At 44.6% G+C, this 25,314-nt stretch overlaps 1 protein-coding gene across 2 annotated transcripts in view; it reads left to right on the forward strand.

The window, feature by feature from the left end:
* The first annotated feature begins 11,929 nt into the window (after positions 1-11,929).
* Positions 11,930-25,314, forward strand: part of CTBP1 (C-terminal binding protein 1) — a 59,194-nt gene continuing 45,809 nt past the window's right edge. The window contains exons 1-2 of one of the 2 annotated variants that reach the window (XM_039366694.1): positions 23,513-23,518; positions 24,206-24,209. Coding sequence is in view for 1 of the 2 variants with exons in the window: in XM_039366693.1 (XP_039222627.1) it covers positions 12,044-12,083 (40 nt within the window). In the remaining variant the exon portion in view is untranslated. Of the gene's footprint in view, positions 12,084-23,512; positions 23,519-24,205; positions 24,210-25,314 lie in introns of those variants that run through there. The other variant, XM_039366693.1, reaches the window with a different exon arrangement.

Raw genomic sequence — 25,314 nt, forward strand, 5'->3', positions numbered from 1 at the left:
GCCATCTTGGCATTTTGACACACAACCCCCCCCCCCAGCCAGACTTGCCCAGAGATTCCTATGTTCTACCCTTTTTTCAAGGGAATCAATTTAGGCAAGCTTGATCGAGATATATTAGCATGAGTGTGCAAGGAAGTATTTAGGAAGTATGGAGCAGTGTTCCAGTATTGGGGGGGCTGCCACAAAGAAGAGGGGGGGTCAAGCTATTCTCGAAAGCACCTGAAAGCAGGACAAGAAGCAAAGAATGGAAACTAACCAAGGAGAGAAGCAACCTGGAACTAAGGAGAAACTTCCTGACAGTTAGAAGAATTAACCAGTGGAACCACCTGCCTCCAGAAGTGGTGAATGCTCCAACACTGGAAGTTTTTAAAAAGAGACTGGACGGCCATTTGTCTGAAATGGTCTAGGGTTTCCTGCCTGAGCAGGGGGTTGGATTAGATGACCTCCAAGGTCCCTTCCAACTACTACTACTATTACTACTACTACTACTTCTACTTCTTTTTCTTCTTCTTCTTCTTCTTCTTCTTCTTCTTCTTCTTCATCATCATCATCATCATCATCATTATTATTATTATTATTATTATTTGTAGGAAATATTAGCAAAGAAACTCTAAGGGAAACTTCTCACCGTGTTTATAACGCAACCAACAAAGGAAAACCCACTGTATGAATCACTCACCCTGTGAATAAATTATCAATATTTAAATGACTAAAACTTAAAACTACAATATTTTGTCTGGAAGGTATGCAAATGAGGATGCTAGGCAAGAGCTCAGATGTTATGAAATATTTTTCCCAAGGAAAGAGATTAGAAGCAAAACTAGATTTCTCGTATCGTTTACTGTGATTTAAAAATATTCCAGCATGCAAACAGAGGAAGGCTATTCCTCCGTATGTCAAATTGAGGACATCTTATTTTATTGATTACAGACTGCATACAAGCAGTCCTCGACTTATGATGGTTCGTTTAGTGACAGTTCAAAGTTGCAACAGCACTGACAAAAGTGACATATGACTTTTTTCACACTTACAGCCGCTGCAAGAGCTCCAGGGTCACCTGATAAAAAAAAATTAGAGGCTTGGCAACTGACATGTACTTAAGACAGTTTCAGTGTCCCGTGGGGGGGTCACGTGATCCCCTTTTGCGAGCTTCTGACGAGCAAAGTCAATGGGGAAGCCGGGTTCACTTAACAACCGTGTTACTACCTTAACAACTGCGGCAAAAAAAGTCATAAAATGGGGCAAAACTCACTTAGCCACAGAAATCTGGGGTTCAGTCTTGTCGTAAGTTGAGGACTGCCTGCATATGGCTTGAGGAAGGAACAGCAATTTGTGTTTAGATGTCAGGCTGGTTTTTACCTCATTGGAAAAGGGTGTCTTAGTAACTTACTACTGAATTCTTTCATGTTTTGGAAAACCAACTGCCTGCCGATTTCTCACGAGAAACTATGACGTGACAAAGTTATTGCGAGACAGATCCCACTTGGCAATAAAATCCATATTCCCCATTAAAAAAATACATTAATCATACTCTAAATCACCTGCTTGCTTAGAATAGTGTTTCTCAATTTCAACAACTTTTAAGATGTGCGGATTTCAACTTGCCGGCTGGAGAATTAACTCTGGGCATTAAAAGCCCAGACATCTTAAAGATGTTGAGGATGAAAAACACAATTCCTAGATACAATTCGGAATACATAAAAATTATCTGTAGGTACCTTCAGTTCTTTACATAGGTATCCTTCGGAAGAAACACCGTTTACAGGACAGAAGAGGGATTGGTATCAAATGCCCGAAGGGAACAGACCGAGATGCCAAACAAATCCTTTAGAATAGAGACGAGACACTACTGAACATTTTGGTGTGCCCACCAAATCATTCATTTTGTCCCTAAAATTTTTGTAGCTACCAACGTGGACGTTCCAGGTCATTCTTTGCCATTTGCTTTGGCAGGGCAGGACCTGCAGCATCAAAGCAATGATGATTTGTTTTTCACTAACATCCCTGAATCAAACTTGATGTCTTCTAAAATTAGGAAGAAATAATGGATGGAAACTAATCAAGGAGAGAAGCAACTTAGAACTAAGGAGAAACTTCCTGACAGTGAGAACAATTAACCAGTGGAACCACCTGCCTCCAGAAGCGGTGATTTGGTGGCATACAATCAATCAATCAACCAATCACTACCTAAATTATTATCATGGTTGTCCCAAAGCTGCTTTTCCAAGAGGCCACTGGACTTGTTTTTCTTGAAGACAATAATAATTTAGGTAGTTATTGACTGATTATATGCCATCAAATCATTTCTGACCCCTAGCAGAAAAGCACCCTTGGGATGTGACGTAAAGTTAACGGTAACTATTGGTACAACTAATTCTAAAACTCTTCTATGATAAAATACCAACAAGAATGCTTCTGCAAATATCAGGAGCAAGAAGATCTTATTTTAAGGTGACCAACTTTTTTACAATGAAAAGGAGGACACAAATAAATTGAAGAAAAAAATATTGTAAATAAAAGAAACATTTTATTCATTGCAACAATAATACAGACAACTTGCATGTGCAAAGTTTGCCAGCCGGGTGTTTTGGCGCGCTCAGCAGCAATTCCTATTAGCTTTTGAAAGCCAATAGTGGGAGTAGCACAGCTTAGGCAAAAGTTGAAAAAAAACCATCAAAAAAAGGTGCCAGAACGCCATTCTATGCATTCTATGAGGGGAAAAAAAGCCCTGCAGATTAGTCTTCAAATATCGAAAAGGAGGACATGAAGGAGGACACTTTTTGAGGGAGGACAGAACTCACAAAAGGAGGACTGTCCTCCCTAAAGGAGGATGGTTGGTCACCTTACATTTGGGTTCAGATCTTAAGCAGAATCAGCCCTTATTCATGATTGAATTGGAGACCTCACCATTTCAGGCCTGTTGGTTTGACTAAATTATTTAAAAAACACACCAAACAAGCAACCTTGTTGGAAAAAGATGATAGCAAACTTAATTCCATAATAAAGTGAAGTGGCGAAGGAAACTGTCAAGCACAGGTAGGTGATAGTAAATGCAATGCAGAAGACACCGAATTCTTTTTTTTTAAATTGAAAAGTTTTATACAATATACATCCCAAGACCCACCCACCCCTCCCCCCTTCCCCCACTTCCCAGAGCTGAATACAGGGTTACAAATAAACAATCAAACTCTAAAAAAAAATTACCCAACTATACAAGTAACCATAACGCACTTTAACTCCCTTATAACATAAATATAAACAAATTAAAAATAAACATAATAATATAAACAAATCAATATTGTTAAACCATACTAAAACTAATAAAAATTAAAAAAAAACTATTAATAATACTCTAAAGTTTACTCATAGGCTAAATGAAACTTTTTAATCCCATATTTATTCTGAATATAATCTATCCATCTTCTCCAAACTGAAATATATCTTGTGAGTGAAGACACCGAATTCTTGATGCTGAGCTGACACAGGGGTCCACCTCTTCACTTCAGATTCAGGATGTTTTTCTCCTTTCAGGATCAACTCTGGAGGACAGAGGAGAGAAAGTGAAGTTGCAAGACAGCTGCAGCTTTCTACCCCCGGAGGAAGTAGACCCATTTATCGTGAGGACGTTAGGTGGAGACTTCCCCCGCCTCCAGGCGTTGCTTTGGATTGTGAGTGTGCTTGCTGCGCACAGTTGGGAAGCAGAGAAAGGGAACACCTGAGCCAGGTACGAGCGACTCAGCTTCCAATGTCTTGGGAGAGGCCATATGGTAGAACAATGGGGAAAAGAAATGTCTCACTTTGTTGTAGAATTCTAAGGTGGAAGGGACCTCAGAGGTCTTCCAGTCCAGCCTTCTGGTTAAGGCAGAAGACCTTAAAGTATTCCAGCCAAATGCTTGTCCGGTCTCTTCTTCAAAGAAGCTGCCTTTTGATGTGTTTTATGTGAATGGGTAGCAAACTACAACTTGCCTACCCCTTAGTGTTCCCAGCCAATATAGCAGTGGTTCTCAACCTGTGGGTCAGGACTCCATTTGGGGTCGAACGACCATTTCACGGGGGTCGCCAAACAACGCAGTCCGCCATTTTTCCCCCCTTTTCCTTAGCTGTGCTACTCCCTTTTATTCTATTGGCTTTTGAAAGCCAATAGAATAGACTCTCTTGAATAGAGTCTAATTCTATTGGCTTTCAAAAGCCAATAGGAATTGTCCAGGCTGTCTCTGCCCTGCTGAGCCCGCCAAAAGTCCCATTCTGCAAACGGTGCTGCACCAGTTGAGTAGTCCTCGACTTACGACCGGTTGAGTAGTCCTCGACTTACGACCGGTTGGGGGTCGCGGCATTAAAAAGGTTGAGAACCACTGCAATACAGTCTTAAGTCTCCTGCCTTGAGCAGGGGGTTGGACTAGAAGACCTCTGAGGTCCCTTCCAGGCCTAGGATTCTACAACAAAGTGGAACATATTTTTGTGGAATTATATCGTTCTACCAAACTTGGTGCTTTTGTCACTGTTTTAAGAGTTTGGCGTGGTCTGGAAGGATTTGCACTCTTCTCCCAAGGGGTGACATTTTGGCAGGAGAATTTGCCCCTAAAAGGCACCAGAACCTGTGAAATATTCTTGGGAGTCACCACCCCCTGTTCAGTTCCAACAGGTTCGGAAGTTAATCCTCCATAAATGTGGTCTACAGGAATGGTGGCCAATGGGAAGCCAGCATTTAGACTTCGCTTGCGTATATCATCCTGTGTGAGATTACAATAATCTCCCTAAAAACCATTCTCTACTTTTGCATTGTTTCACCACTGCCATAATTTGGGTGGGGTTGTTTTGGGTTTTTTTTTTTTTTTTGCTGATTTCTTTCCTTCCAAACTGCAACCCCATCTTTAAAGGGCTTAATCATCATCCTGGCTTAGCAAACTTTCTCTATTTTTTTCCCCCAGAGGTCTTGAGACATAATCTTGCAAAGGGAGCAGTACTGTGGATGGAAATAGAGAAATGATAGGGTTCCTGGGGCGGGGGTGGGGTGGGAGTTACGCAACTTTCCCAGGTGCAAAAGCGGGGCACACGAAAGCCTTAGCTTCCAGGAGCCCTTGTTTCGACGCTCAAAAACAAACAAACAAACAACACTTTTTCAACTCTCTATTTTAGCAGCTAAGAACCGCCTTGACAGCAGGAATGCAAATTTCTCCCTTGTATTTAGGGAGCCCCCGTCAAGTTGAATCCACCTCCCATTGAGACGCATGGATTTAAAGTGGATTTACGTGCCCGTCTGCCCCATCAGCTTGTGAGTCATCAGCACCCTCGGCGTGTGGCTCTAGAGACGCTTCTGTACCTCCTTAAAAACGAATGTTGAGGCTACCTGAGGAGGGAAGAATCTCTCAATTGGAGGCTGGGATTTTCATAGTTGAAAGGTCTCCTTCTGACACATTTGTGGACTGCTAGACCCAAACTCCATTTACGGTATATTCAGTGATAGGAAGGGATTCTTGCATCCCTGTGGGATGGGATAGTATAGGATATAGTATAGAATGCAGAATAGAATAGAATAAGAAATAGAATAGAGAATAGAATAGAATAGAATAGAATAGAATAGAATAGAATAGAATAGAATAGAATAGAATAGAATAGAATAGAATAGAATAGAATAGAAAATATGGAATAGAATAGAATGCAGAATAGAATAGAATAGAATAGAAAATATGGAATAGAATAAAATAGAATGCAGAATAGAATAAAATAGAATAGAATATATGGAATAGAATAGAATAGAATAGAATAGAATGCAGAATAGAATAGAATAGAATGCAGAATAGAATAGAATAGAAAATATGGAATAGAATAGAATGCAGAATAGAATAGAATAGAATAGAATATAGAATAGAATAAAATAGAATAGAATAGAAAATATGGAATAGAATAGAATGCAGAATAGAATAGAATAGAAAATATGGAATAGAATAGAATGCAGAATAGAATAGCAGAATAGAATAGAAAATATGGAATAGAATAGAATGCAGAATAGAATATAGAATAGAATAAAATAGAATAGAATATATGGAATAGAATAGAATAGAATAGAATAGAATAGAATAGAATAGAATAGAATAGAATAGAATGCAGAATAGAATAGAATAGAATAGAATGCAGAATAGAATAGAATAGAAAATATGGAATAGAATAGAATGCAGAATAGAATAGAATGCATAATAGAATAGAAAATATGGAATAGAATAGAATGCAGAATAGAATAGAAAATATGGAATAGACTAGAATGCAGAATAGAATATTGAATAGAATAGAATAGAATATAGAATAGAATAGAAAATATGGAATAGAATAGAATGCAGAATAGAATAGAATAGAAGGCAGAACAGAATAGAATAGAAAATATGGAATAGAATAGAACGCAGAATAGGAATAGGAATGGAAAATAAAAGAAAAAAAGGAAAGAAAAAAGAAAGGAAAGAAAAAAGAAATAGAATTCTTTACTGGCCACGTGTGATTGGACACACAAGGAATTCGTCTCTGGTGCAGAAGCTCTCAGTGTACATACAAACAACAAAGTAATATAACCATAAGGTGCCAATGGGAGAAGGTAGTAGAGAAGATGAGGAGGACAATAGGGAGGGCCAGAGAGGCACCTTCTCCTGGGCGGCCTAAGGAATACAACTCCAGGGCTACAAGCGTAGTCGGAGGGATGGAAAACCTGGCCCCTGGCTAGAAGAGGGTCTCCTCCTGGTGGGAGAGCATATGATCATTCTCGGCTGGGCTGAACACCATCATTTGTTTTCAGGAAGAAGAGTGGGTGGGCTCCCTGACTGAAACCCTGTGCTATTTGGTGCTCTTCCTGTATTTTGGCCATGTTAAATATATTTAATTTGGGGCATGCACATGAAAAACTGTTTTTTTTAATGAATTGCGAGTATCTCTTGATTGCAAATAACTGTTATTTAATAATAATTACATTTGCATAGTATAAATATGTAAAGAGCCAGTTTGGTCTAGACCAAGGGTAGGCCACCTTGGTTCTTTTATGACTCGTGGACTTCAACTCCTAGAATTCCTGAGCTATCATGGGGGAACTATGGCCCCTTCATGACTCGTGAACTTCAACTCCCAGAATTCCTGAGCCAGCATGGGGGAACTATGGCCCCCTCATGACTTGTGGACTTCAACTCCCAGAATTCCTCAGCCAGCATGGGGGAACTATGGCCCCCTCACGACTGGTGGACTTCAACTCACAGAATTACTGAGCCAGCCATGCTGAGGGGTTAGGGAGAGGTTTCCAAGCTGAGCCATCCTGGCTCAAGAATTCTGGGAGTTGAAGTCCACCAGTCATGAAGGGGCCATAGTTGCCCCATGCTGGCTCAGGAATTCTGGAAGTTGAAGTCCACGAGCCATAAAAGAGCCAAGGTGGCCTACCCCTGGTCTAGGGTATATATGGTATGGGACAGGGGTAGGCCACCTTGGCTCTTTTATGACTTGTGGACTTCAACTCCCAGAATTCCTGAGCCAGCCATGCTGAGGGGAAAGGGAGAGGTTTCCATACTGAGCCATGCTGGCTCAGGAATTCTGGGAGTTGAAGTCCACGAGTCATGAGGGGGCCATAGTTCCCCCATGCTGGCTGAGGAATTCTGGGAGTTGAAGTCCACGGGTCATGAAGGGGCCACAGTTCCCCCATGCTGGCTCAGGAATTCTGGGAGTTGAAGTCCACTGGTCATAAAAGAGCCAAGGTGGCCTACCCCTGGCTCTAAACAAACAGTTGTAAGTCAAGGACAACCCATAGCAACAATCTACCAAGATTCACCGGGAGTCCGGCCCTGTTTATTCAATTTATATCCTGCCTTTATTATTTTTAAAAGTAACTCCAGGAAGCAAAATGCTCTTTTCTCCTCCTGTGAGCAAGCCTGTGAGATGAGTTGGGCTGAAGGAGAGACAAGGTTGCCCAGCTGGCTTTTATGGGAGTTGAAGTCCATCAGCCATAAAAGAGCCGAGGTGGCCTACCCCTGCCTTAGGACGTCTTCAAATTTGGCCCTTTGATGACTTGTGGACTTCAACTCCCAGAATTCTGGCTGAGGAATTCTGGGAGTTGAAGTCCACAAGTCATCAAAGGGCCAAGTCTGAAGACCCCCTGCCTTAGGATTAGCATTGTTGTTGGTTGTTGTTAGTGTTATTATATTATTGTTGGTTTTATATTATTATTATTATTATGGATCATCGCACAGTCATCCAGATGTTCAGACTGGATTTGGCATTTTGTCTACCTATTGAGTCCTTACCCCGGACCTGGGATAGGCAGATGTGGATGTTTGATGGTATTATAGGTATCGTCGCAGGATGGAAGCAGTTCCTAGTAAGGCCGCCTTTTGCAATTGACTAATAGCGAATTTGTCAATGCCGATGATGGTGTTCAAGTGGTGCTCCAGTTGTTTTGGGATTGCACATTATTATTATTATTATTATTATTATTACTATTATTATTATTCCAACCGCTGGAGTATTACTTTATGCCCTTACCTCTATCCATCAGCAGCTGGAAGTTTGGGGGGGGGCTCGCGTGAAGGGGAGGAATCAGCGACCCCCTTTTGGTCGGTGGGCTCGGCTAAGGGCCCCCCTCTTTTGTTTGCTTGTTGGGGCGTGGGGCCCGGGATTTGCTGTGTATTTGTGCATTTCCCCATGCAAACAACCCGAAAGGTCTCGACTGAATTGCAAGGAGGGAGGGGGGAGGCGAGGGGAGCCCCCCCTTCCCCGCGGTCAGATTTTCCCGAGGGCGAGTTGCACAAAAAAAAAAAAAAATCATCTCCGTTTCTTCTCCTCCTCCTCCTTCTTGTGCCCCCGTGCAGTTGCCACCGCTGGATAAGGGAGGCGAGCGAGGAACGCGTTCCCACGTTCGTGCGAGGACCCGGCCTGCTTTCTTCCGCCGGGCATGTCTTGGCTGCGCGGCCCGTGGCTCCAGCTGCAGGCAGGTGAGGCAGCCGCCCGTGAAGTGCACGGCCATTACGCGAGTTCAGGGCCTCCTCCCGCCCCCGCCCCCTTCCCCACGTACGGCCGCCTGGGTGTGCTGCATGATGCGAGTCAGTTGACCCGACCGGGCAGCCGCCTGCGCGCAATCCTTGGTTTGACGTCTCCCTCCGGAGCGTTTCTCCCGGATGGGAGAGATCACCAAACTCCACGGCAGGTTTATGGGATCCGCTTCCACGCCCCTCCCGCCCCCCCCGGCTTAAAATAAAAATGGGGGGATGAAAAGGAGGAAAAATGAAGAAAATGCATCCTTTTTGAGATTGCAGGGAGAGTTTTGAAACGGAGTCTCCCTTCCCTGACGCCGCTCCCCCCCCATGCAGAAGAAGGCAGGGGGTTACTTTTATTTTCCTGCTGGGGGGGGGGAAGCCTCCTCCGTTGCACAGGATTTGAACCCGGTGCAGATTTGCAACCCCGGGGAATCTTTGCAAGAACCCAGCGGTGGGCAAAGCACCCTGCTCTTCAAGGATGGGGTCCTGGAAAGAAATAGTCCCAAAGGTGCTTTTTCCAGGATTATATTCCTTGAGGACAGCTGGTCATTTGCATTCTTTTTAGAGAGTCGTTGAGGCCACCTGGAGGCTTATCTGTGTCCTCAGTGCTGCTTTTTCAGGAGGCCACTGGACTTTCTCATTTTGCTTTGAAGATGTTTCCCTTCTCCTGCAAGAAGCTTCTTCAGCTCTGACTGGATGGTGGGGAATGGAAGGATTTATACTCCTTGCAGACCGCTGGTCATTTGCTTTCTTTTGGAGAGTCTTTGAGGCCACTTGGAGATTTGTCTGTGTCCTGAGTCATTGAGAAGTGGGAGCTGTGCTTCATGCAAGAATATAAATCCTTCCATTCCCCACCATCCAGTCAGAGCTGAAGAAGCTTCTTGGGTGAGAAGCGAAACGTCTTCAAAGAAAAACAAGAAAGTCCAGGTGTCTCTTGAAAAAAGCATCTTTGGGACAACCAGGACCTGGATGATAGACACTGAAGGAAAGGAGAATATTTGCTGATCTGCTCTGGGTTGGAGTGCCCCAAAGAAGCACATGTGTGCATTTGAGTAATCTTTCCCAGCTCCTGTTGTATAACTGGACCATCTGCTATTCCCTAATAGGCTGACATTCTGATTAATTTCCTTGCAAATGATCCAGAGGAGGAAGGGGGCTGGATTTGGACCCTGTGACTGGATGGCCTCAACATCCTTCTTCAGTCTGATATTATTCCCCCCCCCCCCAGCAAGATGAATAAATATCCTGATCTAAAACTGGGGGTCCTCTTATCAGTTTCCCCCCCCCCCTTTTGGCCCTTAAAATCTCTAACTGGACAAACTGATTTTAAAAAAAAAGTTTGACTAAAAAAATCCCACTTTTTAACTTTTTTTAAGGACCCCCTCCCCAAGATATCTTCAAAGTTGATCTGGGCTTTTAGTGATTTCATGGATGTAATTTTCACGTTATGAATCTCACATAGTTTTTGGGGGAGGTCAATTTCCAAGTCGCTGAATGGGCTTCTCCAGAGACGCTTTACAATTCTTCAGTCTGGCTGGTCAGCCTGGATTTGCTGTGATCATCCCACAGCTAGTATTCTCTGGTGATTAAGGTACCAGGCTGAAAACTAGGGAACTGTGAGTTCTAGTTCTGCCACAGCCATAAAACCCAGCTGGGTGACTTTGAGCCAATCCCTCTGTCAGCCCACAACATCAGGCTGGGATGACAAGCCGTTTGGTCAATTCCTGTTGCAATCAAGGGATCAACACTTAGTTAATCAAATATATATATATAAAATGCATATATATAAAAATGCAGACTGCATGGAAGGAAAAAAAAATCGAAATTATGACTTGGACTCCATGCAGGTTACTTCCCAGCCCATACTAGGCCAGACAGCCAACTCTGTCATCTGATCACACCAAGTGTAAGATGATAGTGGTAAATTGCAAAGTTTGTTTTTACCTGTAATAAGTAAATTAACTCAAGTAAGAAAAGATGATGTCCCTTAAAGCAGGGTTTCTCAACCTTAGCAACTTTAAGATGTGTGGACTTCAACTCCCAGAATTCCCCAGCGGCAGAGCTCAAGGTGATTGCCCCAAAAGTCACCCAGGTGGCTTTCTAGTCCCTAAAATGGACTAGAATTCTGGACTCCCAGAATTTCTGAGCCAACATGGGGGAACCATGGCCCCCCTCATGACTCGTGGACTTCAACTCCCAGAATTCCCGAGCCAGCCTGGCTCAGCTTGGAAACCTCTCCCTTTCCCCTCAGCATGGCTGGTTCAGGAATTCTGGAAGTTGGAGTCCACCAGTCATCAAAGAGCCAAGGCTGCCTACCCCTGGCCTAAGGTCACCCAGCTGGCTTTCATGGCTAAGATGGAACTAGAACTCCCCATCTCCTGGTGACTGGACCAAAGTCGCCCAGTTATCTTTCATACCTAAGGCAGAACTAGAACTCATCTCCTGGTGACCGCCCCCCCCCCATACCACCCCGTCTCCCTCACTTCTCTCCCCCCTCCTCTCGACTCCCAATCCCTCCCAGACGCCTCCTCAAGCCTCCCTTCCCTCTGACTCCCCCCCGACTCGTGTTCGCAGATCCCCACGGGCCGCCGGCCACCGGATCGGCGAGGGACGCCAGCAAGAGCGGCGGCCCGCTCCGAGCGCCCCGCCTGGCCGCAGCGGGCCCGGCTCGGCCGGCCAGCGGAGGACGGAAGAGGCGGCCGAGCGGCAGCAGCAGCAGCAGCAACAACGCCGCGTCGGAGGAGCCTCAGCAATTGCCGCCTTTGCCCTTGTTGGTCGCCTTCGCCCGGCCGGGTAGGTGCCTCCCGCCTCGCCCGCCCGCCCGCTCGCCTTCCTGCGCCGCCGCCTGGCAGCAACCGGGAGATCGAGGCAGGCGGGCGGGCGGGCGGACCCAGCCTCAGTCCCGGGCTGGGCTGGGCTGGGCCGCGCCTCCCCCTCCCCTTCCCTGCCTGGCTGGGCGCAGCGTCGGGCGGGCGGCGGGGGCACCGTCGGGGCGCCGCCATCTGCTTCGCCTCCTCGCGCCCGGCAGCCGCCCGGAGCCCGCTTCAATGGGCAGCTCCCACCTGCTCAACACGGCCTTGCCGCTGGGTAAGCGAGCGCCGCCGCCGCCGCCAGCGCGCCCACCGCCCGCCCGCCTGGCTGGCTACATGGTGGCGAGGCGGCGGAGACATTGTAGCCAGCGCGCCCGCCGCCGCCTCTGCCTCTTTGTGCGGGCTCCTCGGCCCGACGGGCTGGGGGGCTTCTCCCCGCCGCTCCGCCCGCGCTTCCTGCCGCTGCGGGCCGGGCAGGCCGCGGGGCCTCTTGCCCGGAGAAGGGCAGGGCAGGGCAGGGCCGCCGCCGCCGCCTCCTCCTCCGCCGCCGCCCGGGCTGGCAGCCAGGGGCGCCCGACCTCTCCCGCCCGCGGAGGCCGAGGACGCCTGTGGGGGGGGGTCCTGGGCGTGGGGGGGGTCTTTCCCCGGGAGGGGGGGCGCTGCAGGCCTCCCTCCCTTCCTTCCCTTCCCCGGGCGTGGAGGGGGAGGGAGGAAAGGAGCCCCCCCCGCCGGATCCCACCCTCGCTGCCTCCCCCGCGATGGAGATCCTCGCCCCAGTGGGGGGCTTGGGAAGGATCCGGCCTTGGCAACTCGGCTGTGCCTGTGTGTGTGTGTGTGGGTGTGAAAGTTGGCCTTGGGGCCGCGGCTTATGGGCCTGGGAGTGGGGGAGGGGGTTGACTTGCGGGAGGGCCGTGTCAGACATTTGGGGCGGGGGGGGCGGCGGGGAGGGAGGGAGGAAGGAAAGGAGCCCCTCACCGCATCCCGCCCTCCGCCGGGCCTCGCTGCCTCCCCCCCGTGATGGAGACCCCCGCCCCAGTTGGGGGCTTGGGAAGGATCCGGCCTTGGCAACCCGGGGTGGGTGGGTGGGTGGGTGGGTGTGAAAGTTGGCCTTGGGGCCGCGGCTTATGGGCCTGGGAGTGGGGGAGGGGGTTGACTTGCGGGAGGGTCATGTCAGAAATCTGGGGCGGGAGGGAAAAAGAGCGCGGGGGGGGGCTGCCCCGCTTAACGACAGAATTCCAGGTGGAGGTGATGAAGTGAAAGTTTCCCTTCAAAAAAAAAAAGGAGGGGGGTCTTTTTGGGTCTGGGGGCTCTGAGGGTGGGAATGGTGTCCCAGCCTCCTTTTGGGGGGGGGTTGTGTGAATTAATGCAGGGGAGGCAGATGGGGCCGAGCTGCGAAAACCTGCCAAGCGTGGTGAATGTGCTGGCTTTTCCCAGGGCTACAATAGAGGCCCCGGCTGGGCTCAGCTCTTGATGATCATCATTTTTTTAAATTTTATTTTCGGTGGCTTTGCAAAGCAAAAACGCAACAAAACAACAACAAAAATAACTAGGCCGCTTCTGCTGTTTTCTGAGGCTCCTTTGAAAGGCAGATTATTCTAGCCTTTCTGCTTAGAGGCGGACTTTCGTTTTTAGTAAGACTGACAGGGGTAATAATTGCGGGCAAAATTGTATGACATCCGCGGTAAATATCTTAATACACCAAAAAAAAAAAAAAATCCCAATTAAGTCTTAGGAGGACTTCAGTTCTGGAAGTTTTTCCGTATGATTATTTGGAAGACTGTTATTTATCTCCTCAATTTCTGTAGCTTGCTTTGTTCAGTCAAGGACTCAGTCCTGTCTTTCTTACATATAATTTGATATCTTGATACTGTTTGACTTGCTTACCCTTGGAGAACTTGATTATTAAGCAGCATTTGAGGGATGTTTTGACCTGTGCTATATAGAGCTTGTGGACCTAAAATTGCTGAATAGACACCGTTAAAACATTGCAGATGTTATTAAGTTTCAATTGTTAGTATATCCAGATTGCTAAAAATGACACTGAAAGGCCTCAAGAATTTCTGAAATTCTATAGATGCCTTTGTTTATCATAACAGGAGAAATAAATAAAACAGCACTGGTAATATGGCTTTAAATTATAGTTGTGGTTTGCTGGTATTTTAAACCCTACCAAGTTCCCCCCCCCCCCAAAAATAATTGTTGTTACTTTAGATTATTACATTTGTGTACAAAAGGCACATCCCTTTCCAGTGTCCCAGCCAGCTCTAGGAATTCTGGAAGTTGTAGTCCATACATCTTAAAAGTTGAGAAATACTGAGATAGACAGAACAAAAAATACAATGGGAAACCCGGTTTCATTTTGGCATCTTGTTTAATGAAGCAAACAACGTAGTGTGCTTTATTTTGTGATTAAGATCAGTTCTTTCCATCTGCTGCAAACAACCTTGTTGTGTAAAATGCCTCCAGTCTTGCTGGGTGATATTTTCAATTATAGTGGGGATTTTTTGTGTGTGTGTGTCATGTATCTTTCAGGTGACAGGAAATACCCCAATGATAATGAATTAAGAGGGTGGAGAATATTGGCATAATTGTTCTAACCAAATAGTGGATTGAAAAGAGGTTTTTTCCCAGGAGTTGTTGTTGAATTAATTGTGGTTGGGGAAAATTCATAGCGCAGTCCTTTGTATCTCTATTTAGTCAAGGCCCTGTGGTTTCCTCCCAAGAAGGCATTAAAATTGCACTTTGAATCTAGCCTAGAAATGCTTTTTATTTGGGGATGGAATTTCAGAGTCTGCGCTGGGGTTTTCCCCTCTCCAGCAACACCCTGATTTTAGAAACTCAAGTAGAATTTCTAAAGCAAAACACAGGGAGAAATTGAGCAATTCTTGGGGCTCAGGCACAATCACCATGGAGCCCTAAATTTCTGTGGATAAGCAAAACGGTTGTTAAGTGAATCACTGCAGTCGTTCAATGAGTTACATGATTGTTAAGTGAATCTGGCTTCCCCATTGACTGTGATCCTCAGAAGGTCGCCAAAGGGGTACCCTCCCCCGGGACGCTGCAGTGGTCATAAATACGAGTCAATTGCCAAACGTCGGAATTTTTGATCACGTGACCCATGGGAGAGGCTGCAACGGTCCTAAGTGTGAAAAACGGTCCTAAGTCACCTTTTTTCAGCACCGTTGTAACTTTGAACAGTCACTAAATGAATTGTTGTAAGTAGAGGACTGCCTGTGCATTAAACCCCTAGGCTTCTGAGATACTTCAATGGTGTTTGTAAGACATTTTCACAGCAGGTGCTGAAAAACCTGAGACGAAGCTAGGAGTTATTTTATGGCTGTTTGCTTTACAGCTGCAGATTCTGAGCCCCCTGGAGTTTTTTTGTGGTGGTTTTGGACTGCAAAATTGTGCAGCCCTTGGCAAGGAAAAGAACTCTGCAGTCAAACCTCTTCGGGTTCTGCCAGGATTGATTTAATAGCATTGTAGCAAAGGCTTATATAGATAAAGAGAATAGAATAGAATATAGAATAGAATGTAGAATGTAGAATGGAATGGAATGGAATGGAATAGAGAATAGAATAGAATAGAATAGAATAGAATAGAATAGAATAGAATAGAATAGAATGTAGAATAGAATGTAGAATGGAATGGAATGGAATAGAGAATAGAATAGAATAGAGAATAGAATAGAATGTAGAATAGAATAGAATGCGGAATGGAATGGAATGGAATAGAATAGAATAGAAAATATGGAATGGGATGGAATAGAATAAAATGTAGAATATAGAATAGAATGTAGAATGGAATGGAATGGAATAGAGAATAGAATAGAATAGAGAATAGAATAGAATGTAGAATAGAATGCGGAATGGAATGGAATGGAATAGAATAGAATAGAAAATATGGAATGGGATGGAATAGAATAAAATGTAGAATAGAATAGAATATAGAATAGAATAGAAGAATATAGAATAGAATGTAGAATAGCATGGAATGTAGAATAGAATGGAATGGAATGGAACAGAAAATATAGAATAGAACAGAATAGAATAGAATATATGGAATAGAATATAGAATAGAATGTAGAATAGAATAGAATAGAATAGAATAGAATAGAGCTGGAAGGGACCTTGGAGGTCTTCTAGTCCAACCCCCTGCTCAGGCAGGAAACCCTAAACCATTTCATACGTACGTACATACGTACGTACGTATATGTATGTACATGTACATATTTATGTTTATAGTTGTGATCATTTAATCCAGAGGTCCCCAACCCCCGGTCCATGGACCGGTACTGGGCTGCAGCATGCCAGCAACAAACAAGCAAAGCCCCATCCATGAGATGCAGGCAGCACACAAAACCATGCACTGCCTGATCTGCGGAAAAACTCTCTCCACAGAACCGGTCCCCAGTGCCCAAAAGGTTGGGGGCCTCTGGTGTAGGGTGAGAAGAAGAGTAGAGAAAATGTGTTTTGCCATAACATTGAAACTCAAGAGTTGTGAAATAAACTTGAGTGAGGATAGGGGAAATGTCCGTGAGGATCCTCCGTCATCCAAGGTCCTGGTTGTCCCAAAGATGCTTTTTTCAAGAGCCAACTGCACTTCCTTGCAGTGTTTTTTTCTTGAAGACGTTTACCGAGCGTCTGATTTTTGATCCCGTGACCCATTGGGGAGGTTGTAAGTGTGAAAAAGGGTCCCAAGTCAGTTCTTCAGTTCGAATGGTCCCTAAATGAACCGTTGTACGTCAAGAGCTTCCCGTGCTGGCTCTTCTAGCTTTCTTCAAAGCAAAATGGAAATTCTCTTTATTCAGTTCTTGGGGCTGCTGTGTGAAGATTAAAAACCCACCGCTATTTCCCCCCTCCCTCCAGCTGACCCACACGAGCTAAGAAGCAAAGGCGGCCCAGGGCAGCAGCAACGACTTGTATCAGACACGTCCGTGACTCATCATGTCTCACGTGACTTTTGTGGCTCCCTATCCGACCTGCAGTTTGGCTAGAAACAATGGCACAGGAAGGCGTCTGTCATTTGTGTTTTTGGGAGGATTGGGGTTGGACCTGCAGCGTGTGAACCCTGAAATGAGGTTTTTTTTACCCAGCTTCAAACATTTCCTGCCTGTTTGCGGTCCCTTGTGCCAAGCTGATGTCCAGGAGGCCAGCTTATCCACCATCCCAGTTACTGATAGTCCTTGACATAGGCCAGTTCATTTAGTGACCGTTCAGAGTTACAACGGCCCTGACAGAAGCCAGTTATGACCGTTTTTCACACGACCGTTGCAGCATCCCCATTTTGGTCCCATAATCAAAATTCGGATGCTCGCCAACTGATTCGTATTTATGACGGTCGCCGTGTCCCTGGGTCATGTGATCCCTTTTTGTAAGCAAAGTCCATGGGGAAACCAGATTCACTTAACAACCGGGTCACTAAATTAACAACTGCAGTGACTCACTTCACAACTGTGGCAAGGGAGATAATATGGGGCAAACTTCACTTAAACGTCTTGCTTGAAATTTGGGGTTCCATTGTCGTCGTAAATCGAGGACTACCTGCCTTTTGAGAAGATCTTTCTTACAGCTGGATGCCTCAACAGTTAATGAATGCTTGGGTTATTTTCAAACCAATAACCACATATAATAGATGAGTCATGCCTGCTTTCTTTCTTTATTTTGGCCTCTTACAAAGCATTTTTCAGAGATTTGAGTGGCATTATTCATTTTATATACACACACACACACACACACACACACATTTTAACTCTTTGTTAGCAATCCAAATTTTTTTAGTGCACTCACACACGCATATATATATACACACACATATATATCATATATATATATCATATACATATATACATATATACATACATATACATACACACACAAACATTATTTTTTTATAATCACAAATGCTTAATATTTGATCAGCAACATATTGTCTGGATTTCCAACATTTAACTTACTAATACATATTAAGTTCCTTTCTGTCTGCCTCGTTTTTCTAGCCATTGATAAAAAGTATTGCATTTTCTAAAATATACTGAATCTTCTTTTCTCTTTCATTTGGAATTATTCTTATTGAGGCCTTTTTCCTATGCATTGGCTGGTATTAATGTCAGGATAACTTTGATTCTTTAATGAGCCCGGAGTGACTGGACTTTTTAAGGAAGTAACTGTCTCCTAAAGCGAATAGGAATGGACCCTACACTTGGTTTACATGTAAATTAAGCTTTAATGGACTTTGTTTGGTTCAGCATATGAAAGGAACCTAGTCGTTGTGATTTATAAACCAGAAGTTATGGCTATGTATGTTGATCCTGGTCAATTTCTGCTGTGTAATAAACCACAACGGAAAAAAGCCATAGGTCAGCAATAAGTGTGAATCCTACGGACACTGTTTACTTTCCAATAGTGGAATTGTTTTGTTAAGTCCAGTTACTTCTTGGATAAAAGCAATGTCGATGTGGCAGCACAAGCTATCAAAATCCAGAGCGTCATTAGGTGACATTAAAGACAGAAGCAACCTAGAACTAAGGAGAAACTTCCTGACAGTGAGAACAATTAACCAGTGGAACCACCTGCCTCCAGAAGCGGTGAATGCTCCAACACTGGAAGTTTTTAAGAAGAGACTGGACAGCCATTTGTCTGAAATGGTGTAGGGTTTCCTGCCTGAGCAGGGGGGTTGGACTAGATGACCTCCAAGGTCCCTTCCAACATTATTATTATTATTATTATTATTATTATTATTATTATTATTATTATTATTATTATTATAAACTGAAATAGACGACACAAAAATCCACAATTCTTCTGGATTCTTGCACCCCGTATATAGTAGTCCTAATCCTGATTAGCAGACAGATATTTTTGTATTTGCTTGAGAGTGTAAAGTTTATAGCAGACAGATGTTTTCTGTACTCTAGTATGGAACTGTCCTTGAACTCATCCTTTGGAATTTCAGGAACTGAGATGTTTTTTTTGGTATGCAATTCTGCATCTTCCCATCCAAAGCAGAGATCATAACCTTTAAAATACACGGTGATCAGCACAACTTACCTGTGTTAGTCAGAGACAACTTTTAACCGCATGAGGTTATGTATTCCTGGACTTTTCAAATCAGACCATGCTCCATAACTTTTATCAAGTCTCACATTCTTGGCTTGTTGGACAGGGCTGTGGAAATGATGAACAGAGTCGGGTCATTTCCTATCCAGACTGTTGGGAAAAGTTGCAAGATACTTCTTTTAAAAACCGTAAGCTGAGCTGAGCATCTTGAATGCTGTTATAGTACTGGGGATGGTTGCAGTTATTCAGTTATTTTTTAAATGAATAGAGTACTTTATCATAAACTGCTTTGAACCTTGAAAATACAGCCTGGGAATGTTTTTGCAGAAGGCCCAAGAACCCTGATAATCTCGCTTGGCTTTATCAACAGTTTATATTAATCAGTCAGAGAATTATTTGGAAAAAAGGTTTCCAAGTTTGCATTGCATGAAAAGGACATTTTCCCTTATGGAACGTTGCAATTAGAGCAAAATTACGGACCCCACCTTATATTTTTAGTCATTGCTTATATGCATGTTTCATTGATCAAGAGGGAGGGATTTAAATCATAGAACATAGAATAATAGAGTTGGAAGGGGCTCTGGAGGTCTTCTAGTCCAACCCCATGTTCAAGCACGAGACCCTAGACCAGTGCTTTTAGAGACCGAGTGCCCAAACTGCAACCCAAAACCCACTTACGCATCATCGGGTGCCGGGTGGGTGTGGCCCACTGGGTGGGTGTGGCCCACTGGGTAGGTGTGGCTGTGGTGGTAACGGCAGACTGGGTGGGACTAAAAAGTTCAATCAATCAATTCCAACTTTGCAAGATTTGTTTTTCCCGCAAGAAGTTGAAATTGACTGATTGAAACTTTTTTTTTTTTTTTTTTTGCACATGGTGTCGGAAGCCTAAAGCGAAAAGGTTTTATAAAACCCAGCTGAAGGCCTAGGACTGGGGCAATGGTGCGCATGCCCACAGAGAGGGCTCTGAGTGCCGCCGCTGGCACCTGTGCCATAGGTTCGCCACCACTGCCCTAGACCATTCCAGTCAAATGGCTGTCCAGTCGCTTCTTAAAAGCCTCCAGTGATGGAGCACCCACAACTCCTGGAGGCAAGCTGTTTCTCTAGTTCAGTGTTTCCCAAACTTGACAATTTTAAGGCATGAGGACTTCAACTCCCAGAATTCCACAGCCAGCAACGCTGGCTGTGGAATTCTGGGAGTTGAAGTCCACATGCCTTAAAATTGTCAAGTTTGGGAAACACTGCTCTAGTTAACTGCTCTCACCGTTAGGAAATTCCTCCTTAGTTCTAGGTTGTTTCTCTCCTTAACCAGTTTCCACCCATTGTTTTTCGTCTTGCGCTTTGATGCTGTGGCAAATAGTTTGACCCCTTTGTCTTTGTAGGAGCCCCTCAAATATTGGAGCCCTGCTATCATGTCTCCCCTAGTCCTTCTTTTCTTTAGACTAGACCAGGAGTAGGCAACCTTGGCTCTTTTATGACTGGTGGACTGGTGGACTTCAACTGCACTGGATCTGAATTGCTTTAGTTTATGGCGCTAGAATACCGTACCAAGCATCAAGGAAACAAAGATTTCAGTTCTAGCACAGAATAAATTGGAAGAAGATGCTCAACCAGAATAAGACTAGACCAGGGCTAGGCCACCTTGGCTCTTTTATGACTGGTGGACTCCAACTCCCAGAATTCCTGAGCCAGCCACGCTGAGGGGAAAGGGAGAGGTTTCCAAGCTGAGCCATGGCTGGCTCGGGAATTCTGGGAGTTGAAGCCCACCAGTCATGAGGGGGGGGGCATAGTTCCCCCATGCTGGCTCAGGAATTCTGGGAGTTGAAGTCCACGAATCATGAAGGGGCCAAGGTTTTCCCCATGCTGGCTCAGGAATTCTGAGCCATAAAGTCATAAAAGAGCCAAGGTTGCCTACCCCTGGTCTAGACATACCCAATTCTTGCAACATTTCTTTGTAGGTTTTAGCCTCCACCCCACCCTAAATCTTTAAACTATATCTGGCCTTTAGCTGCCCTGTCCTTTCAAGACAAACATCATTGGTTGTGTGGTAGACCCAGGTGTTTTGGAAGATGGTGGCTTGTTAAACCTGAGCATTATCTCTGCTTGCTGTTGAAGTTTGATTTTGGTTCAGGAATCTCCATTAGCTTTCTATTGACAGGGGCAGCAATTGTTACCTCTTTATGTGTGGCCATCTGTAGTGTTCCCATCCATGGACCCTTCATTATTTGTCGGGCATGCGGCCAAGTAGCCTACTTAAACGTCCAGAGAAAATGGATATAAGCAGCTATCTGAGCATATGCATCCTCATTACTCTTCATTGCTGCTTTGCAGCAGTGCTCCTTAACCAATTAGACTTCAAAACCCATATTCCTCAGCCGAGCAAAACCCATAATGCCCAACTGAAGAAAACCTGATTGGTATAGGCCAGGGCTAGGCAACCTTGGCTCTTTTATGACTCGTGGACTTCAACTCCCAGAATTCCTGAGCCAGCAGGGCTCAGCTTGGAAACCCCTCCCTTTTCCCTCAGCATGGCTGGCTCAGGAATTCTGGGAGTTGAAGTCCACCAGTCATAAAAAGCCAAGGTTGCCTACCCCGTCCTATCCCCACAATGGCTTCTGACTTCACAGGGCTTCTGGGTTCTTTTTTCTCCCCGACAGGGCTCTCTGTTCCCAAGAGATTAAAGTAAATGTATTTTTAGAGCAAAAAAATAATAAAAAAAACATGTTTTGTTCTCAGCATTTCCTGTACTACTCTCAATCTTCTTCTTCTTTTTTCTCTCAACAAACACCACTTGGCTAAATTTAGACTGTTACCTCCAGGGCAGGACGTGCTGCAGCGGTTCTCTTTCCCCTTTTCATGAGGCAGAGACAAAACACAAGCCAGCACCAGCAGATGAAGCCTAAAAACATATCTATCTCTCCATCCATCTCTCCATCCATCCATCCATCTCTCCATCCATCCATCCATCTATCTCTCCATCTATCTCTCCATCTCTCTCTATCTCTCTCTCTCTCTATCTCTACCTATCTATCTATCTATCTATCTATCTATCTATCTATCTATCTATCTATCTATCTATCTATCTAATCTCTTATCTATCTTATCTATCTATCTTATCTATCTATCTTATCTATCTATCTTATCTATCTATCTATCTATCTATCTATCTAATCTCTTATCTATCTATCTATCTTATCTATCTATCTTATCTATCTATCTTATCTATCTATCTATCTTATCTATATCTGTCTATCTGTATCTCTCTCTCTCTCTCTCTCTCTCTCTCTCTCTTTCTCTAATCTAATCTCTCTCTCTACACACACACACACACACACACACACACACACACACCCCTAATCTATATATCTATATCTGGATATCTCAGCCATAATTGAGATATCTCCATAGACACTTCACTAAAGGAATGGGTGTAAGTCAAGGATTGCCTGTGCTGGCCTGCTTCTATAAGTAGTGCTTGACTTGCAACATTTAGTGACTGTTCAAAGTTAACAGCACTGAAAAAAGTGACTTTTGACTGTTTTTCTCTCTTACTATTGCAACATCCACCCCATGGACACGTGATCAAAATTCAGGTGCTTGGTAACTGACTCCTATTTATGACGGTTGTCCTGGAGTTCTGTTCTGTTCTGTTCTATTCCTATTCTACTCTACTCTACTCTACTCTACTCTACTCTACTCTACTCGTTCTCCTTCTCTACTCTGTTCGTTCTTCTCTGTTCTGTTCCATTCCATTCCATATTCTATTCCATATTCTATTCCATTTTGTTCCGTTCTACTCTACTCCACTCCACTCCACTCCACTCCACTCCACTCCACTCCACTCCACTCCACTCCACTCCACTCCACTCCATCCCCTTCCCTTCCCTTCCCTTCCATTCCATATGTTCCGTTCCATTCCATGGCTCATAAGTCGGGGACTGCCTGCATATCATTGGATCAAGACAACCCTGACATTCATCTTACCGCTTTTATTTTCTTTTCGAGCTGCTGATGGGAGCAGCCCCTCCTGGCAGGCTGGGCTCAGCCGAGGACCAACTGTGGGTGCCTTTTCAGAAACAGGAGAGAAATTCAAGCACACCAACGGTGGAGGAACCACCTTGGATCTTGGCTGTGAAATGACCGATGAATAAATGTTCATGACTGCACAGGAGCAGAGCTGGGCTAGCCTTGGACAGCAGAAAATCAGGAGGCCGCTGTTGAACCTTTTCCAACCAACCAATTTGTATGAAAAGACACAAGTTTTTGTAAATTGCAGGTCAATTCCAGATGCACAGATCTGATGCATATCTAGAGAGGCGAGCTGCCTGTTTCTGGGGCTCCAAATAAAAACCCCTAAATCAAAAGAGGCGCTCCCAGACCGTTCCTGATTTCTTTTATTCCCGATCCCATCTCCAACGTTGCTAACACCTATTTCAGGGGATTGTCTATGGAGATGCTCAGCCCTCCAGGTCTTGATTGTCCCAAAGGTGTTTTTTTTTTCCACGAGGCAACTGGACTACCTTGTTTTTTCTTTGAAGACATTTTGCTTCTTGCTCAAAAAGTCCAATCGCCTCGTGAAAAAGCATCTTTAAAGATTGCATTAACGGGGATAGAGTCCAGGTCACGTGAAGGGTTAATACCGCTTTACAAGGCCTTGGTAAGGCCACACTTGGAATACGGCATCCAGTTTTGGTCACCATGATGTGAAAAATGTTGAAACTCTAGAAAGAGTACAGAGAAGAGCAACAAAGATGATCAGGGGACTGGAGGCTAAAACATAAAGAACGGTTGCTGGAATTGGGTATGTCTAGTTTAACGAAGAGAAGGACGAGGGGTGACATGATAGCAGTGCTCCAATATTTGAGGGGTTGCCCCAAAGAAGAGGGAGTCAAGCTATTCTCCAAAGCACCTGAAGGCAGGACAAGAAGCAACGGATGGAAACTCATCCAGGAGAGAAGCAACCTGGAACTAAGGAGAAACTTCCTGACAGTGAGAACAATTAACCAGTGGAACCACCTGCCTCCAGAAGCGGTGAATGCTCCAACACTGGAAGTTTTTAAGAAGAGACTGGATAGCCATTTGTCTGGAATGGTATAGGGTCTCCTGTTTGATTAGGGGGTTGGACTAGAAGACCTCCAGGGTGCCTTCCAACTTCTTCTTCTTCTTCTTCTTCTTCTTCTTCTTCTTCTTCTTCTTCTTCTTCTTCTTCTTCTTCTTCTTCTTCTTCTTCTTCTTCTTCTTCTTCTCCTTCTCCTTCTCCTTCTCCTTCTCCTTCTCCTTCTCCTTCTCCTTCTCCTTCTTATTATTATTGTCATATTTCAGGGAGCTGCACAAATGCACACAGCCGCAGACATAAATCTCTTTTCCTAAACTGAAGGGTAGCCTCAAGGACTTCCTGGTGATCTGCCACCACCCTGGGTCTTTGTTCTTCATTCGAGGCTCTTCAATTGGGGGCTTCCTTAGGCGGGCTCATCCTGTTTTTACCCTCATTTATACATATCAATTGGCTTTTTTGTGTGTGTTTTCGCTAGTGAGATTCCTGGTTAGCAGCTCTCTCCCCCCCCCCCCCTTCCAATGCTTGTCTCTTCTAGTCCATGCAGCCTTTAAAGCTGATACAGGTAGGCATCCGTTTCTATTATAAGCCACATCCATATCGAAGAAAATAACCTTTTTGTCTGAGGAAGAACAGGCTGTGTTTTTAAACTTAACTGTGCAGATAAAGAGGCCGTGCACAAATTCCAGAGGAAGAGCCACACAAAGGCTCCTTTGTGCTGTTCATGTAGGAAATCATTAATTGGGTAGGAGGTAGGCTTGGAAGTGGAATTGCTAATTTTCTTAACTCACCTTTGCAAAGAACGTTCATAATCAGACAGAGTTCACCCCGGAGCCTTTTATTTAAGATTTCGTGTTTTCTTTCCAGTTCCTTTTCCTTTCAGTTCTGCTGTTTATCTGAGCTGACTAAAGGTTGAAGCGGTTTAATCTTTCCGTGAACTCTTGAGGTCTTTGATCAGCTTCTGAGTCTGAGAGTTTTGTAGCTACAGTTGTGTGTTTGAGTCTATGCTGCTTTTATCTGGGAAGTTGCAACACTGAATAAATACTTTCTTTGTTCAAGCTCTTTCTTTGAAGCAGAGTGGGATGGATGGAGAACTTTTGGCTGGCCAGTTTAGCCGATTTCTCCCTTCCTTTATTTGTGACAGACTAGCTCAGTGGTTCTCAACCTTTTTAATGCCGCGAACCCCAACCGGTCGTAAGTCGAGGACTACTCAACCGGTCGTAAGTCGAGGACTACTCAACTGGTGCAGCACCGTTTGCAGAATGGGACTTTGGGCGGGCTCAGCAGGGCAGAGACAGCCTGGACAATTCCTATTGGCTTTGGAAAGCCAATAGAATTAGACTCTGTTCAAGAGAGTCTATTCTATTGGCTTTCAAAAGCCCATAGAATAAAAGGGAGTA

The sequence above is a fragment of the Crotalus tigris genome, unplaced genomic scaffold (assembly GCF_016545835.1).
Source record: "Crotalus tigris isolate CLP2741 ecotype Arizona unplaced genomic scaffold, ASM1654583v1 scf7180000020351.1464749751:1500972, whole genome shotgun sequence".
Lineage (NCBI taxonomy): Eukaryota > Metazoa > Chordata > Lepidosauria > Squamata > Viperidae > Crotalus > Crotalus tigris.